The sequence below is a fragment of the Myotis daubentonii genome, chromosome 19 (genome assembly GCF_963259705.1).
Source record: "Myotis daubentonii chromosome 19, mMyoDau2.1, whole genome shotgun sequence".
In the NCBI taxonomy this organism is placed as follows: domain Eukaryota; kingdom Metazoa; phylum Chordata; class Mammalia; order Chiroptera; family Vespertilionidae; genus Myotis; species Myotis daubentonii.
The window spans coordinates 9553914-9571990 of NC_081858.1; the positions used below are offsets into that span (position 1 = coordinate 9553914).

Sequence of the window (18077 nt, forward strand, 5' to 3'; positions counted from 1 at the left end):
TGACAGGCCACCAAGTGCCGACACCTGGGAAGGCATGGTTTCTGGAAGCTGAGGCCCAGCGTGGACGAGCCAGCTCACCCTACGCTTGTGCTTACAGCCTCTACATCATCAGTGCCCCCGACTTCCATCTCCCCCAGTCTGAACACGGGGTGCTAACTCGTCCTTGCTGTGGCGGAGCAGCCCCCACCAGGGTGGGCACACCCCTCGGATCCAGGTGGGCGTTCTGTCCCCCTGGGAGCATGGATCCCTGCAGGGAACCCACGTCAGGCTTTAATTACTCCCACCTGCCCCGCGAGGGTGGGAAACCTCTTGATTATTTTCCTCCAACGTGAACTCCCACGCCGCCCCTCGGCACACGTCACCCGGGCCTGCTGCCTCTTAATGAGCTGCGGCCACACTCCCTGTCTTCCACGTGGAACGGAGCGGGAGGCACAGCAAGATGCTCACTAACAGCCGCTCTCCTGTGCGTGTGAGCGAGCCTGTGCGAGTGAGCGAGCAGAGATAAAGCGCCGCTAGGGCTTTGTGCATCGCCAGAGACACATAATTTACCTTCCCTCCTCGTGAACTCTGCAAACGATGCTCTTTAACTGGCTTGTGAGATCAACAGTGCTTGTTGTGAGGCCTGCCTCCCCTCTGACTGTAGATTTCTCCCCTTCTCTCCACCTCTGCTGGGCGCCTTGGGTTTCTTATTGTGGCCAGAGCCCTCCCCACCCACGCACACCCAGATCCCCCTGGTGGGACCCCTGGCTCTCACACGCACACAGCTCCCTGGGAACCCGCCCTCCACGGCCTATTTCTCTCTGCCCCTCCTCCCGACCCCCCCTGGGTCTCTGCTTCCGATGGACCATCTGATTCTAAACTTCCTCTTCTCCTTCTGCGACCGAATCACATGTTGTGTTGGCTTATTTGGCCCCAAACAAATGGCCCCCCTCACAGATCCATTTCCACCTCTCACTGCATCTTAAACCTCGCCAGCCATCCTGAGCTCGAGCTGTTTTATTGTTGTTTTCCTTCCCAGACTTTTAAAAATAATACTTGTCCCGGCCGGGTGAGTGTGCCTCCCCGCCCTCCACGCTGGCGGGCTCAGCACCATGAATCACCTCCCATCGAAGGCCCGTGCTGTGTTTGCATCTTGCATCCTGCAGCGTGTCTCAGCTGTCGTCCCCCGATGACGATCGTCCTGGCTTTCGGTGATGCTCAGGTGTGGAGACCGCTCAGTTGCCTGAGGCACACCCCAGCCTGAACCCTACGGCACCAGAAAAGGGGTCACCTCTCACTGTGACTTGTTGGTCTGGGGGCCCCCAGGGAGACAGAGTCACCATATTCTGCCTCTTCCCCACCGTAAAGTCAGATGGGTGCAAGGACCTGAGGAGCGAGTTCAAGGGCAGACGCGGCGACTCTGCCCAGAGCGGGCGGAGCGCAGCCAAGTAGGAAGTCTGCCAACTCCACAGTCCTGGGTGAGCGCCCTGCGGCTTAGACAGGCCTCCCCTTGGTGTCACGTGTACCCTGAGATGCTGCCACCTCAGGATTGCTCCAGACCAGGGGTGGGGACCAGCTGGCCCGCAGGCCATAGAAGGCCGGTGAAGTCATTTGGTCTGGCCCTGCCAAGGCAACTGTAGGCAGGACTCGAAATTCAATAAATCTAGGAGCTTTTCTCATAGCAACATAAATTTATAGTAAGTGAATTATATTAAGCGAATGATGTTATAAATATCCAAGTGGTCCTTGGCAGGAAAAAGGTCCCCCACCCCTGCTCTAGACCGTGAACATAGAGCGTCTGGTGCAGGGTCAGGCACGGGGAGGTGCTCGGCAGACGTGGGCCCCTCCCCACCGTTTCTTGTTTCTGGTTTTGAGGACCTGGGTGCTGAGAGGGCCCAGAACAGAACAGTGAGGAAGAGGCAAGCACCCGCTCCTAACTCAGTCACTGGGCAGTCGGCTTGTGCTGAGTGGCCCGTGGGCGCTGTCCAGGGTGCTGACCGCCAGTGTCCAGCTGGGGGACGGACCGGCGCAAACAGAGGACAGAACACAGTAGAGTGTGAAGTCTGCCGACCCGGAGGTGGAGGGAGGCAGGGAGCAGCAAGCACACGCCTCTGCAGGTGGCGGGCTGGGTGCGAGAGCCTTCGAGGCGCGTCCTCCTCCCGGCGTTCCCTGCCCGTCTCGCCGCTGAGCGGGGCAGCTGCTGGGTTTATGGTCCCTTACTTTGGTCTCGTGCTGAGTAGGTCTCTGGGCTGCTGGCAAGACGTATGGTTCTTGGCTCTGTGGGACCTGGCGCTCGCCGCTAGGTGCAAACACACCGTAACTCAGCCTGTCGCCCACACGATGCCTGTCACGTCTCCCGTCTCTGAGGAATGAGGGCTTCCCCGGCAGCGCCCGCTGCCTGGCCTCCAAGCACCGGTCCCCTGAAGGCGCTGCCGTGCATGGGCGCCTTTCTGAAGTGCTCGGGGCCTTCCCCGCCTGCGCAAAGGGGGCTGCGCCCAGGCTGCCCTGGGGCACCGTCCACCAACATTGCGTCTCCTGGCCTCAAACCTCCCGGGATGTGTTCCTCTGGACCAGAGTGGAGGTGTTGGTGATCGAGGGCTGCACTTGGCACTCGGGGGGGGGGGGGGGGGCAGGTCAGCATTGATTGAGAGTTTCTAATTCCCCATGACCGGAACGTTCACCTACTCCCATGTGCCCCTTAAAGTCCCTACAAAGCCCTGCAGGCTCTGCAGAAGGTCTTTCCCTGTTCGTAAGACTATGCTTCTCCGCCCGTCTTGCTCCGCTCAGCTGCCCCCATGTTCCCCAGTCAGGAGGTTCCAGATCATGGGGAGGCTGGCGGGGAGTTAGGACAGGCGTGACTCATTCGAGAGCAGAGGAGGCTGATAGCCTGGATTTGTGATGTGTCTTCCTCGTTCAGGGTCTGAGAATTGAAATGAGTCCAAAAGAAATGAAGGCGACAGGGCCCCTTGTGTTGGGGGAGATGGGGCCAGGGAGTGGACAGTGAAGGGAGGTCACAGGTGCTGGGGAGTGAGTGGCCATCCTTGTCAGGAGGCCTGGCTGTGACCTGGTGCCAGGTGGCAGAGGGGGTATGGGCCAGTGGCAGTGGGTGTCGCCCACCTTAGCACCCAGACCCACCCTGAGGCAGGGTGTCCAGCTGCCTGCTCCGTTTTGCACGGAAGCTCACCCCACCTTCTCCTGCCTCATAGAGACTCGGGAACAGCTGGTTTAACCCGTGGTCAGGTGTCTGGATTGGGTGGTTACATGGGGGCCCAGGAGTTCACCTCTTAGCAATCCTCCTCCAAGCGAAGCAAAAAGCATCGAGTAGACACAGTCCCACCACAGCTGCTGACCCCCAGCCCCACCCCCCACGCCCGGAGCCACTGTGGAGATGTCGGGCATGACGGAGATAATGGCGATAAGCAAGATTCCCGGCGGATTAATTCTTTAACCAGATTTACGCGAACAAGAAAGAGGCCAGCTTTTTTTTTCTTTTTAATTTTTTCCTTCCTCCTCTCAACATTTCCTGTACTGCGGATAACAACACCAAAGGGTGTTAAATTGGTTCTGAATGTCCACCTCTGGCTGGCCACATTCTTGCAACGATTTCATTAGCCTGAATTATCCACTTTATTTTCTTGTAATGGGATTAGCTGTACTTGAGGCAGCTGAAGACCAGAGGGGGAGAACGTGAAGGAGAGCGGTGCTGTGTTTCATTAACTCGCCCGGCAGAGGCGGGGACTGGCCGGCGTGTCCGCCCCGGGCAGGGGAAGGGGACGCGGCTGCTCCAGTGGGCTTGCTCCGCCCGGAAGGACTTGGTGCCTGGGTCTGGCTGACGGAGGCCTCCTCGGGGACAATTGCTTTCAGTTATCTTATAAAACGAGCAGGACATCTGGATGAGATGGAGAATGGCGTCTGTTCTCAGGGCTCCAGGAATCACAAAGCCACACCCGGCCCTCTTAGGTCGGCTCTTTGCTGGAACCCCTGGGGTCCCCCGGGAGGGGCCTGCCTGGCCCAGCTGCTCCTTCTCCGCTTCCATCCGAAACATCCCAAGGGCTTGGGGGGCGTCCCTTGTTTGGCGCCCGTACGGATCCTTTTAGTGGGCATGGGCATTGCCAACAACTTCCTCTTCTTCATCCCTGGAGAGGCCGGAACCGTGGAGCCAGCAGCCATGTGGGGGGGGAGGGGGCCCACTTTACAGGTGACAAAACTGAGCCTCAGAAAGGTGACATGGGGTGCAGGGATGGGTCTGACTTCAAACTTAGGTTCTTCCAGTGAAGCTGTGACCTGGCCCCTCTGTCAAAACCAGGCGTCTTCTGTAGCAGGTCCCCCCGCACAGTCCCCGGAGAATTAGGTTTCGCTGAGTGTTAGGGCAGAGGCCTCCCACCTCACTGTGTGTGCTCAGACCGTCCGTGATGACCGCCTCATTCCTTTTTATTTCCCAGGCTGTATTTCCCAGCTGCGTTTCATGGAATACCAGGGTCCTGAGAGATGCTAATAGGTTTTCTTGTTTCGGGGGAGGGTGACTTTGAGAAACAATCTTCTCTCACTCTTCCATGCACCTAATATATATGGATATTAGTTGTTGTTAATCCTCACCTGAGGATATTTTTTCATTGCTTTTCAGAGAGCGTGGAAGGGGAGGGGAGGGGAAGGGAGGGGAGGGGAGGAGAGAGATATGAGAAGCACATCGGACTGGTTGCCTCCCGCAGTGCCCACAACCCAGGTACGTGCCCTTGACCTGGAATTGAACCCACGACCCTTAGTGTTCGGGGCCCACACTCTAATATCTTTAAGGTACTGACAAGGTCTGCAGTAGAGTAGCTTTAACTAGATGTTTCCCAAACTTATTTAATCCCACAAGCCCTTTTATACAAAATACCTATTAACACCACTCAGGGTAAGTTTGAGAAGTACTGTTTTTTAAAAGTTACCTCTGAATTTAAAAACTATTTTGATGACATTTTCTGCCTAAGGACTCTACTCAGGTTCAGCAGACAGCGTCCAATCTTAAGTTGCTTCTTCGATCCTTAAGCCGTGCCAGATGGACCCCTCACGCAGAGCAGGGTTTAAGAACACGGCTTCAACATTTCATTCGGCCTGAGGGAGTCCTGGCTCTGCCATGTACTAGCCTCTCAAGTTTTGGCAAATGCCTAAAAGCAGCCTGAGCCTCGCTTTCTCCATTTGGAAAATGGATGCATAATCCCTGCCTCACAGGGCTGCATAAGGTTATACATGGGATGTGCTTGCTGCAGGGCCTGGCCTGTGGGGTGCCTTCAAATCGTGGGCCTGCAGAAAGGGCCCGGTACCGGCATTTGGGGGAACAGGAGGAAAATGTTGGAGATCCCATTTCTATTGTTTTCTCTCATTCATTAAATTTTGTCTGATGTTTAAATATCTAACGATGAACATAAAAGAGCAGCACATACAGCCATTGTTCATAAGTTACAAGTGTGCATATACTGGGGATAAACACTCCAAACTGTTTTACTGAAGGTGTGCACCCACCCTGAAAACCACCAGCTTACGATCAGCGGGAAAGAGGCGGTGCCCGTGGAGGCCAGAACGTGTCGGGTCCACTGTCCTTCCCAGCACAGAGCCCAGGCCCTCGCACAGGACGCGCTTGGTCCACAGGCCTGGATGGCGAGGCATTGACATTCCTACCGAGCCTCCATCTTGGTCTGGGTCCTGGGTCCTGGGGGTCGGGGGGGGGGGGGGTGCGTTCAGTGCACGTGTAGCCACAAATGTGTCCACGCCTTGGGTAGATGCTGGGGGGCAGCCCACAGTGGCAGGACCCTCTCTGTCCTCCAGTTGCTGAGAATCCCACACATGTGAACACAGGCAGCCGAGGGGGCGACAGGCTGCAGCGGACAAGGAGGAGAGACAGAGAGACCCTGTCGGGAATAAGGGCCTAAGGAGATTCCATGGTTTTCTAAATAGACAAGCCCTCTGATCCCTTAGGGCCAAGTCAGAACGGAAGTGGAGTGTGAAGGTGCTGTGCAGGCTGTGTGTGTTGTTCTTGGTGACACTGTGGCTGGCCCCTGCGCCCTCCGTTAGAGCAGACTTGCTCACCTGGAGGGCTTATTCCAACCTGGATTGTCCCCCCCCTCCCTCCACCCCCCAGTTTTGGAGTCAGAGAGACGGTGGCCTGAGTCTTTGCATTTCTGATGAGCTCCCGGATGCCCCTGATGCTGCTGGCCGGAGGTCCCACAGAGCTGGGCTCTCCTGGCTCCCTTCCATCATCTGCCTGCCCCGAGGTCCAGGACCTGGTGGTCAGCACCCTCCCCCTTCTGCTGGCCTGGCTCTGGCATGTCTCAAAGTGCCTTCACCTCCCTCTCTCACTCTCTCTCCCTCCCCTCCCTCCCTCCCTCCCTCTCTCTTTCCTTCTCCCTCTGCCATCAGTTCAGCCTGGAGCTTTCATCTCCGGGTGGCCTGTCCCCTCTGCCAGGACCTCTCAGGAGAGTCTGGGTTCTGCCTGGACCAGGGGTGCTGACTGACTCAGAGGCACCATTTACTGCTTGTCCCCGGGATCCCTCATCTAGAAAACGAGAGGGTCACGCTCGCCTGGAAAGAGCCTGTGAAAGGCTATTGAGAGCAGCTAGGCGCCGTCCTCGCACTTCCTTTCCCACTTTCTTGGAAACCAGGCCATTTTTCAGCCTTCGAGAGGCAGACATGAAAGGGAGCCGTGCGCTGATGGTGATAAGGTAACCTTTCTCCCTCCGGCCCTCACCGTAATGAGCGGCGAGTAATTGGAAAAGTTCCTTCTAAAAGGCCCTCTTTAAAAAGGAGCGAGAGGGAACAAAAGGGGAAGACGCCGCGCGTAACCGCCTCCATTCAGCGGCTCCCAGTGCCAGCGCCCCTTGCTCAGCGTCGGCTCCACGGGGTTGGTACATGCTCACCTGCATGACCTTTTGGGGGAGTCGGACCACGCTGAGACCCCTGCCCGTGCCCAGGCCAGGGTTGTCTGGAAGGAACCCTGTCTTTTCTCCAATGACAGGACCTGATGGTGGACTCATCCTCCAGCCACAGGCCCTCGGTTAACATCTAGTCGCCCGTTGTGCTGACTGTGATTTATTTCCTGCCATTGAAGGAACAATGTGAGCCTTGGAAAGGAGCATGGATCACCCTCCCCCCCCCCCTCCCGCCACACTCTCCTGGGGTAACTTGTGATTGTCGTGCATGCGAGGCTGTCCTCAGGACAGGGGCAGACAGACGGAGTGTCTGCCCCAGCGTGACGGCACTGCCACCATCGCCTGGGCATCGTGTGTGGTGATTCCCGGGAGAGCAGGGCCGGCACTCGGGCGGTTAGCCCTGGCTGTGCGATTGAATGAGCACGTAGTGTTGTTCATGTGCCAGGCACCGTCCTAGGTTCTGCGGACACTGGGAGCCTGTCATCTCGGATTGTTCCTCCTGTTTCTAGAACAGGGAGGGGAAGACAAAAAGTAAACACACCGTCTCAGACCAACTCACAGTGGCCAGGGAGTCGGGCCCAGAGCATCACCGAGCAGAGTGCCCCCTGGAGGTCTCTGAGAGGCGGCGTTGGAGCTGAGATCGTGTGTTTGGGAGTTGGTCATGGGAATACCTAGGGAATGAGGTTTCCAGGTTATGGAAGAGCAAGGTCAAAGGTCCTGAGGCAGCTTCGGGACGGGAGGAAAGCCAGCGAGGCTGGAGGGTTGGGCGAGGCTGCCTTCCTGTGTGTCTGCATCGCAGAAGTGGGGGAGTTGGACAGCGGGTCCTGTCCCCCAGCCTCCCCCACTCACCTGTCACCGAGGGAGGCAGAGGTTTGTCCACTCCCCTGGGGCCCTTGGCCACATGGCCACTCTGTGAAGAAAGGGGACCTGGGACAGGACACTGGGCAAAGCCTCTGCCAACCCGCCGCGCTCAGTCACCCAGTGGGACTCCCCATGCCTGTGGGTGGTGAGCATGGGGGAGCGGAAGTGCGCAGAGATCTGAAGCCCCGGCCGTAGCCGTGCGCAGTTGAGATGAGTGGCTTTATCCCGAAGTCCTCTTGTGTCTCTGGGGCTGAGGGGGGCCCGCTGCTCTTCCCCGAGGTGAGGGTCGCCTGAGCACAAGGCTGACGTCTGGCACCGCGCAGCCGCTCAGGGACAGACCCCCACTTGGGGCCCCGCTCGGCTCGTTATCACCTGTGGGACCTTGGACAAGTCACCCCTGTGGCAGGTGCTGCCTCTCGGGTGACCTTGGAGGAAGCACATGCCTGCTTTGGGCCTTGGTTTTATGTTACATGTGTGTGATGTGTGTTAGAAACTCCTAGCATATGTGAAAGGCATTTTCATGCCAAGAGATTTGGCTTTTTCTTACCTGGGGAAGGAACAGAAAGGAGCCGTCGTTGATTCTTAGAAAACCTCCCCTTTGCCTTGCGCAGACCACACTGTTATCTGACTCCGGTCCCGGCGGAAGCGGGTGGGAGGAAGTCGTGCCCAGACTTCCCCACAGGACCCCGCACTCCTGCTGGGACCCGGTGCTCTCACGGATCCCGATGGGAGAGTGATAAGGACGATGTCCCGGGAGCAGCACAGCCTGGGCTCCTCCGTGTGCCTGACCCCCACTTGGTGTCAGCTTGCGGGCCAGGGGGGTAGGGCGCCTCCCAGCCTGGACTCGGCATCCCCCGAGGGTTCTCTCTGCCTCCCTGGCCCCTCCCCCCTCGCTGCCTGCCCCTGACCCATCATTTCCATCCAGGAGAGAGGACGAGTCATCCCTTGTTTGGTAGCAGAGCCGTTGCCATCCAGGGCTGCAGGCCGGGTCAGGTGCACAGCACACCCGGGGAGGAGGCCCGCCTGCACGCAGGGCTCTCACGCGGACGTGCCTGCACTCGGGCTGTGTGCAAACACGATTTGCACGCCCAGACTTGTTTATGAGGCTGGCGTAATTGGCTTGCCCGGCGCAGCACCTCGGCGCCCCCTCCCACTCCCTCCTGCCCCTCACCCCACCATCTGCACACACCTCGGAAGAAATTAGAAACGTGACCACAAACGCCAGTTGTTGGAAACCCACAAATCCGCCACCAGTCATGCGCGCTCGGCGTGGCGGAGGGGCGGGCCGCGGCGTGGGGGAGTAATTGGTGAACCCGAGGTGAATGAAATAATTGGAAAAGTGAGGTGTGAGTTCGTTACTGAAGTGTGAGCGTGGTGGGGGAGGGAAGGAGGGCCATGTTTAAAAGCCCGGTGTGTCCCTTTTATTCACAGCTTCTGATACAGTAATTGCTATTTTGTGGTTTCTATTATCTACACAGTGGGGAGTGTGCGGGTCTCGTGTCTCCTTCCCCAAGCGGCGGCGTCTGGGCTCGGGGAGGAGTCCTGGGTGCCTGCGGTGTCCTCCCTCTCCGGGCCCTGCCGGCCTCACCCGTGGCGGCCTCGGCTCCCAGGACACGGAGTCCACACACAACTTCCCCCCAGAGCCACTTAAAATGGCTCCGCGGGCTTGGCTGTCAGATGAGAGCCTTAATAGTGGCTGGTAGATTTATATATCGCTCATCTCCAAGGAGCTAAAGGTACTGCATCGATTTTTTTGTCTCCCCCAACCCTTTCTTTCTCCCCATTTTAATTCTCTCGCTCTCAGATCACTAGCAGCACCCTAATACTACCCCACACGCTCATACAGGAGCCAAAGCCTTCCACGCCGGCCTGGTCCTGGCTCCCGGAGGGAAGCCACGGCAGGTTTGAGCCCGGGGCCTGGCGGGTCACATGGCCTCGCTGGCCCTTGGTTTTCTCACCTGTAAAATTAGAGGGTCTCACTACTGCCCCCAGTCACTGTGCCTGGAAACAGTACGTTGAAAAGCCCCAGCCCATCACAGCCCCCATCACTGGGCCCGGGGTGACGGCAGCAGTGGCGGTGTCTGCACATCCCAGCCCTTCATTTCACGGTTTCACAGCCTCGGGAAGTTCCTTCCGAGATCTAACCCTGATCTCCTGCTGCTCCGTGGGCCCCAGCTCTCTCCTGTCCTCTTCCCAGACAGAAGGGGGCAAGCTCCCATCAGCCTCCCTGAGCCCCTGAAGAATAATGGGACACAGCCTTTCGTTTGCCCGGCAGATATCTGCCTGCAAACCCCAGACGGGCTATGATCCGACCCCCTCACTTCTGATCCCTGCCCACCATCCCCCCGGATCCAAGGTACCCCTCTGTCACCCCCCCCCCCCTCCGAGCTCTCAGTGCCACTTCCCCAGGCCACGTAAGCATGGTTCCTCCAGCCTCTCCTCATCAGCTCTATTCTCCACCTTTTAATTATTTCCCTCGCCTTTCTCCGGACCCCGAGCTGCTTACCATGCACGGAGCATCCACAGCTTGCCGTGTGCTGCAGAGAGGGAGGAATTAACCTCTTAGTCTCTCTCCCTCTCTCTCCTCCTCTCCCCTCTCCCCCTGTCCCTCTCTCTCTCACATGCACACACACAGGCTGCTCGCCAGCAATGAGAGGGCTGAGAGGAGATCTGGGCAGAGGCTGTGAGACCATCAAGGGTCAGGACTATGGCCGTGGGCAGAGGCAGGAGGTTTGTCCACGGTGCGGGTGGGAGGAACTGGGCTTGGTCAGCCTCCCTTGTCCTGGGGTCTCGGACAAGTCACTGGACCCCTCAGAGAGCCCTCAGGGCATTCCTAGCCTCCCCATTCCTGAAAGGGACCAGTCCCCTCCAGGTAACTGAGGGGTGAAGCGGGCGCAGCAGAAAGGGAGCTCAGCATCAGACACCCCCGAATTCACATTCTGGCCCTGCCACTTACTAACGAGAACTGCTGCCTCCCTGAGCCTCAGCTTCTTTATCTGTAAAATGGGATGGTAACTCTGATCATTAGCATTCGTGCTGTTCGAACGTGGCCCGTGGCCTGTTTCAGGTAACCCTCATCACAGCGCTCTGAGTGAGCACAGGCGTAATGTACCAGGGGTCGTGTCTGCCCTTAGGGCTACTGTTCGCATGTTGGTTCATTTCAAAAATACTGCCAGGCATCCACGCTGACCCAGGCACTGGTCTCCCTGCTGCCGGCCCCGTGAGAAATAAGACGGTGTGATTTTTGCTGTGGCAGAGCGGGTCCCAGCCCCAGGGGAAGGCAGGGAGCGCACAGGTGTCCACAGCCCATCAGCACAGGCTGCTCCTGGCGGGCGGGTAGTGAGGAAGCAGGGCCTAAAAGACCCCGGAGCCTGGGGTGGGAAGCGGGTGGAGAGACCAGCACACCCACAGGTTGTCTGGGACGTGCCTATACCGGACCTGGTATGGCCTGGGCACATAGGCAGTCTCTCTGAGGCCTCCCTGTGCCCGTCAGCCTCCTCATACCAGGTGTGAATGCTCGCAGACTCCGCCCTCAAGGCCATCAGACCCTCCGTGCCTGCTTCTCTGTGGCTCTCTGAAGAACTGGAGCCCAGGCCCCTCTATCTGAAGGCTCTGACGGAACCTCAGCCACCCCCAGCCCCTGCCCAGGCCAGCCCGGCAGAGGCCTGGAGGCCGGGCTCCACCGAGGAAGAGGCAGCCTGTCTGTCATGGGCCCCGGCTGCCTTTAGGTGGCAGAATAAAGCAGGGTTTGCGGCCTGGCTCCTCAGCTGTCACATCATCTTCTTGCCTGTCCCCACCTGCCTGGCTTCTGAGCCCCAACCCGCCCCCTCCACATGGGCCAGGAAGACTGACAGGGCTCCACTGCCCGTGCGCACCAGCCCTCCCCTCCCGGGAGGCTGGCCTCGGCACCAGCAGCCCCGGTTCTGGGTTCTGTCGCCTGAACGTTCACACAGGCGCCAGGCGGGGGGAGCGGCGCAGCCGGCACAGCTCCGCGAAGACGTGCAGATTCATCCTGAGGACTCATCATGCCGCATTTACACAGTGTCCTGACTTGGGAAATTGGGCTGGCAGATGCCTGGTCATGCTGGCAGGGCCGCGGGTTAGCGCTCGGATTCAGCTTATATCGTTTCGCCAGAGCAAACGGCCTTTACCGTGTCTTTTACCCGCTCGGTCTTTGGCCCCAAAGCCTCCTCGACCGCCATGTGTCTGTGTGCCCGGGCACCATCAAGTGTGCAGAGATTTTCAAATACAAAATAATTCTCCTCCGATGCCGGGCACATTAAATATTTACCGGCAGCAGTTTGCACGTGTACATCTGATACATGGACATTAGGACGGGGCGGGGCATGTGGGAGGGAGAAGGAACAGAGGCCCGATGCTTTGTCCGGGAATTTCTCAGAGGTTTATGCGGGAGGACAGGCGGGCCGGGGGTGGTGCCAGCCTGTTTACCTGTTTGATCCTCTCTGGGAGCCGAGCCGCCTCCTCCCCCAGAGCGCTGCCTGACCGGCTTAGCAGACATCAGAACGGACGTGCAGAGGGAGCGGACAGGGGCTTAGAGGGAGTCGCTGTGTGTCATTCCGGCGTCTTGCACTGAGGATCCGTCCCAGGCCCGGCCTTGTTCAATGCAGAGCTCCGCCATGGGGTGAGTTCAGGGCGGGAGACGACGCCGGCCCCGTGTGGAGCCTCGGCTGGCACACACAAGCAGCCCTCGCCTCCGCGTTTGGCCATATGTGTACAGGGCTGGACACCCCGTGGGCCAGCGGAGGAGGGGTGTGCCGGCCTGTCAGAGAGGAGCCGAGTGTTGTCCGTTAGCTTCTTCAGCCTGCTCATTCCCCCTGTGCCCCGCGTGGTGGCGGGCCTGAAGGAGAAGGCCGCTGGTGCCCTGAGCTGGCGCGCAGGCCGGTCGGGAGCTGGCACGAGGCGTGTGCGCGTGCTTGTGTGTGTCCGCCTGTGCTTCCCTCTCCTGCAGGGAGGCACCGAGCCTGTGAGCATCAGCCTGCCCCTCCCCCTGTGAGCATCAGCAGCCCTCCATTCTGAAACTGCCCTGTGTGCCTTCCTTCCTAGCACCTTCGGGGAGCTGAAGACCGTCCGCTTGCCCAAGAAGATGACTGGGACGGGCGCGCACCGGGGGTTCGGCTTCGTGGACTTCCTCACCAAGCAGGACGCCAAGGTGAGGGGCCCCGCCCACCGCCTCTCCTTCCTGGGCCTTTTGCAGGCGGGGCAGCAGAGTTCTGTGGCTTCTCTCTTTGTTGCTGCCCCCCAGCCCTGCTAATTTGCATGGTGTCTGGGGAGAAAAGGCCCCGGGTTTTGTGTTTGGAGAAAGGCACAGTTCTGTGTCCCCTTCCTGCCTCCCCCACGTCTCCCTGCAGGGACCTGGGATACAAAGTGGGCCTGTGAGTGGGCCTCCCAGGCCTCCCAGGCCAGACAGAAAGCGCCTGGTCGTGCTCCCCAGTGGGCAGCGCAGAGAGCTGTGCAGAGTGCAGAGGGCCCCAGGGGCAGCTCTTGACAAGGAGACTCCAAGGCACCCTAGTGGGACCTGGGGGCCCCGTCTCTCCCTCCCTCCTCCCTTCTTCCTCCTCCCTCCTCCCTTCTTCCTTCTTCCTCCTCCCACTTCCCTCCTCCCTCCTGGTGGCTGGGGCTTCGGCTTTGAGCTGGTTGCAGCCCAGACTCCCTCCAGGCTCCCTGGAGACACAAAACCCCCTCCGCTCTAAGCAGGGCAGCCTCTGGATTGGGGTGTGGCGCAGCCTCGGGCTTCATTCTCGTGGTGGGAACAGACTGGTGCTGCCTGGCCCAGCAGATGGGGGCAGCGGCTGGGCCTGGGGTTCCAGCTGTGTCAGCGGTCACTGCCCTGGCCAGACCAGGTCAGCGTCCCTGGGAGATGGCGGTGGCGCTGTCCTCTGTCCTCTCCCGGAGCCTGTGCCTCGGGTGGCATCTCTCCTCTCCCGGTGATAAAGCCTCGCCCGGGTCTCGCTAATGGCTGTGAACCCCCCACCTCCAAGAATAGCCGGATGTTTGCCGGGATTGCACCCCGCAGCCTTCAGCAAGTTGATGTTGCCAGCGGCCCAGTGGGTGGAGCGAAGGTGACGCCTCAGACACAGCTGCGGCCTTTGTGGGCCCTGGGAACACGCACAGGCAGAGGGGGAGCCGCGGGACCTCAGGGAGGCTGCCAGCCACCTTTGTCTCCGTGTCTTGAGCTCAAGTGCCTGTTTTGTCGACACGTGGCCACGTTTGTCCGACATCTGCTCCTCTTTCTTCTCTGCTGGCAGCCTTTCCCTCGCCTCCCGCAGTGGCCGCAGGGACGGCAGCACTGCCACGCGCACCAGCCCGGCCTCGGCTCAGGAGCCGGCACAGCCGTCCAGAGCACCGGCGCTCAGCTTTCCTAGCCCCGCGCCTCAGTTTCCTCATCTGTCAAACAGCAGTGATAACAGGTGCCTCCTCACAGGGTGAAGGCAGACGGTGCCCATGAAACCTGGCACCGGGCCTGGCACACAGGTGCGCTGTTTCCTACCCGTTTCCGCCAGCCAGGTCCCTTCAGAGCTGGCCGGCCCTTCGTGCGCGGGCCAGTGCCAGGGCCCTGCTGGAGCCCTGCCCAATTTCGGATCCTCGTGCTGCCGCTCACCTGCCCTGTGAGCTTGGGCAGGTGGCTTATTTTGCGTGTGCCTCGCTTTCCCCTTCTGAAGCGGTGGTAGGGTTTTCCTCCTCGAGGTGTTGTGACCTTTGGGTGAGGTGACTTTCTTAGGACAGGGCTGGCCCCAGCAGCTCTGCCTGTGAGCTGTGAGGAGGAGGGGGCCGGTGCGGACGGTGATGATCTGAAAAGGGGGCGGAGGGAGCCATCCTCCGCACTCGGCCTCTCCGGGGTGGGCGCGACTCGCAGGCCCAGGGGGTTAGACCGGCACAGGCTCCCCGTCTTGAAATTTCATGGGCCCACGGCCAGGTCGCGGTCGTCATCAGAACAGAAAGTGGGGGCTCTCAGGTGGGCAGGGCAGGGCGCGTGCCCGAGTGGCTGCAGATGTGATTGCCAAGGCCCATCCCAACATCTGGTGCTGTGCGGACAGGCTCCTCCCTCCATCCTTCCCTGCCACCCACTCTGGGCTCCAGGAGAAGGGCACCAGGGGAGTGAGGACTCACCCCACAGCCCCTTGCCTCCAGCAGGTGGCAGCCTGGCTGGGAGGCTGCCCGGCAGCGGCTCTTCCCTGTCACCATTGTGCGGGCACCCATTGTGCCGCCACCGAGCCAGCGGCCTTCCGCAAAGCCCGGCCCACGAAGCGTCTCTCCTGCGAAGCTCCCGGTGCTCTTTTTGCTTCCCGGGAAGCCGCCCGGCTCTCCCCGCCTGCCTGAAGGGCCTGATTGTCTTCCGAGTGGAGCACGAAGCGCTCTCCACTGACCCGGAGGCGCGCACTGCCTCCTGGTGAATGGAGTTGTGAATATGGTAAACATCTAGTTAGCTCGAGAGTGGGCGCGAGTGACAAGAGGGTGAGCAATGCTGCGAGGAGACGTTGAGCAGAAACCTCGAGGATCTTTTCTGCCTTCGCAGGAGGGATGCTGGGACGCGCGGGGCTGGCACCGGCGGTTCTGTGGGCCGTGGGCCCGGGCCCTTGGGGTGGCCTTCCTCTCTTGGAGGCACTCCAGGAAAGCGACCTTTAGAAACCTCCCCGGGGTTCGAGGCCATCCCCCTCCCCCCAGGCCTCACCCCCTTTCCCATCACGGGAAGATAGGCGATCGGTCACTCTTGGCTTCAGCACCTACTTGAACTTGGAGCTGTGAGCCTCCTGTGGGGGCCTCACACAGTCCTCAGATGGGAGGGAGGGAGGAGGGGAAGAAAGGATGAGAGGGATGGATGAGCAGATGATCCGGGGGAGACGTAGGGAAGGGTAAAGCTGATTGTGGAACCTCGAGTCTGGAAAGCAGTGGTTTCTGGGCAGGGCCGGGCTGGAGCCTGAACCCAGATGTGGGCTCTCTCCCTGGCACCTGTCAGTCCCCTGGCCCCACCGCCTCTGCTGGGCCCCAAGCAGGTGTCATCTGCGTGCCCCCTGCCCTCAGGGAGTCTGAGTCTTCTGACCTTGCTCCATGACCCGTGTTCCACCCACACCTCGTGGGGAACTCTGTTATCTGGGAAGCCCCTCGGGTCGGGACACACCTGGAAACAGGAAGAGGATTCTAGCACAGGCCCCAAGGGGCTGCTGGGGCCCAGCTCAGAGTAACCAGGCAACTGACTACAATAGCCAGAGGCTCCCATGGCCGATGGCGCGGCTTTGTACCCGGCATGGATACCACACACGCAGTGTCTTGCCCCAGCCAGCAGCAGCCCTGGGCTTGGGCGGGAGGTTTGCAGAAGTCCCTCCTCGATTCTCTGAGCCCTCGCCAAGCTGCATCTGCACCACGCCCTGAGAACCTGCCCTGGGCACAGGCTCAGCCCGATGTCCCACACAGCAGGCGTCCTCCCCCAGGTGTGATGGTCCAGCATTTTCCAAAGAACCTTCCCCGCATGGTGGAGAGAAGCGGGGGTGGGCAAAGGTGGACGAGGACAGACAGGAAGTCAAGGACTCGAACCTTCCCGGGTGCCCTGGTCTGCGCAGACATGCGTGGCTGTCCGCAGTGTCTAAGGCGCCAGCCACGTGGTCCCTGGGTGCGGCTGATGTTTCTGGAAGGGCAGCATCTTGGCTTTGATAAAAGCTATCAACTCCTAAAAGCCCGATCTGCATGTGTAATTTTTAACCCTCCAGGGAGTCTAGGAGATGGGAGGTGGGGAGCCATATGACAGATGGGAAAACCGAGGTTCGAAGGGGTGCAATCACTACCCCAGGGTCCTACAGCCAGAGCCGGGCAGGGCTGAGAAACCATCTACCGCCTTCTGACTCCAAGCCCATGAATGCAGGGCCTCCTCCCTCCCTTCATCCGTTTATCCACTGAGCTTGTGGACCAGCCCCTCCTGGTTCCAGCACCCCCATCACCTCTCACCCAGCCCCACCCGTTTCCCAAAGAAAAGGACTTGCCGACAGTTTGGAAGAAAACCCAGAATTGTCCCTTAAAACATGTCTTGGGATCAGGCCCAGAGTGGCAGCTCATCCTGGCCTCCAGAGGAGGAGTGGGCATCCCTGCAGCAGAATCCTACCTGGGCAGGTGACCTGGGGTTCCCAGCCCGGTGTGCCCATTCCCATTGGCCGAGAAGCCACCAATAGCCACTGGGATTCCATTTAGAAGCCACCGCCTCCTTTCTTCTCACAGAGCAGGCTGGTCATGGAGGAAAGAGGGAAGGGCGACAGGGAAGGGAAGGAACGCAGAGAGCAGGCTTGCAGCCGGACACCAGAAGATCCCCTCTTCCCATGCACGCGCCTTTAATTCTTCCTCCCCGGCCCACCACGCTGTGTACTTCTGCAGTTGCAGCTGTTTTTATTTGCCGCCGCCGCTGTTGCTTTAAAAGGTCTATTTTCACATGGAATGTTATCCAATTAGCAGAGCAATGTGTTGGCTTAAATAAACACTTGGGGGGAGCCGGCAGTGGGGAGACGTGATGGCGGTCGGCGTTGGCAGCCAGAGCTGTTCTCACCGTGGTAAACAACCACAGCTGTAATTGCGGGTCGCACAGTGAATGTCGCCTTCCTCATGCCTCACTTTTGGATGCTGCTAGGGGAGGGTGCGGACACGGGGCCGGGCCCATCCCGGTGGGGGTGATGCTGGGCACCCTGATGGGGCCCCCGTTAGGCTCTCTAGGCCTGTGGCCTTCACCTTGTAGAGTCCATGGACCAGGCGAGCCAGACATGGGTGCTTAAGCAGTGCTGGCCGCGTAAAGGCGCAGTGAACGGTGATCGCCACCAGATGGTCAGTGGCGAGCGTGCAGCACACGCGTTTGCTTAGTTGACTGCAAGGAGGGAACAGAGCGCGGTCTCCGTGGGGCTGTGGGGAGGCGGCTGGGGTCTGACGGGGACACAGCCGGTAGAAATGAGGCGCCTGTGGGGTGTCATCCCTGGGCAGCCGCGCAGTGGTTAGCAGCGTGGCCTATGGAGTCAGCTGCCTCCTTCCAGCTGCGTGACCGTGGACAGGGGACTCCATGTCCCCAAGCCCAGGTCACTCATCCGCACAACAGGAAATGGCCACGCTGGCCCTTGTGGCGATCGAGAAGACAGAAGCAGAGCTGCGCGGGAAGGGCCTCACGCAGGCCGCGCGCCAGCACCAGGAAGTGGAGGCAGCGGGTGCTGGGCCCCGCGGGTTGGAGGTGGTGGCTGAAGCCCGGTGTCGGTAGTTCTTTGTTCCCAAAACGGTAACTGGAAGCAGAGTCAGGTGTGGGGTTTTGTCCCGCTTCTCTGAACGGGTGCTGGGTGTGCGCCTCAC

General features: G+C 59.8%; 1 protein-coding gene across 4 annotated transcripts in view; it reads left to right on the forward strand.

The window, feature by feature from the left end:
• The window catches only part of RBM19 (RNA binding motif protein 19), a 97202-nt gene that overhangs the window by 42955 nt on the left and 36170 nt on the right, over nucleotides 1–18077 (forward strand). For all 4 annotated transcript variants that reach the window (XM_059676659.1, XM_059676660.1, XM_059676658.1 and 1 more), the window contains exon 22: nucleotides 12813–12918. In XM_059676659.1, the coding sequence (XP_059532642.1) occupies nucleotides 12813–12918 (106 nt within the window). The remainder of the gene's footprint in view (nucleotides 1–12812; nucleotides 12919–18077) is intronic.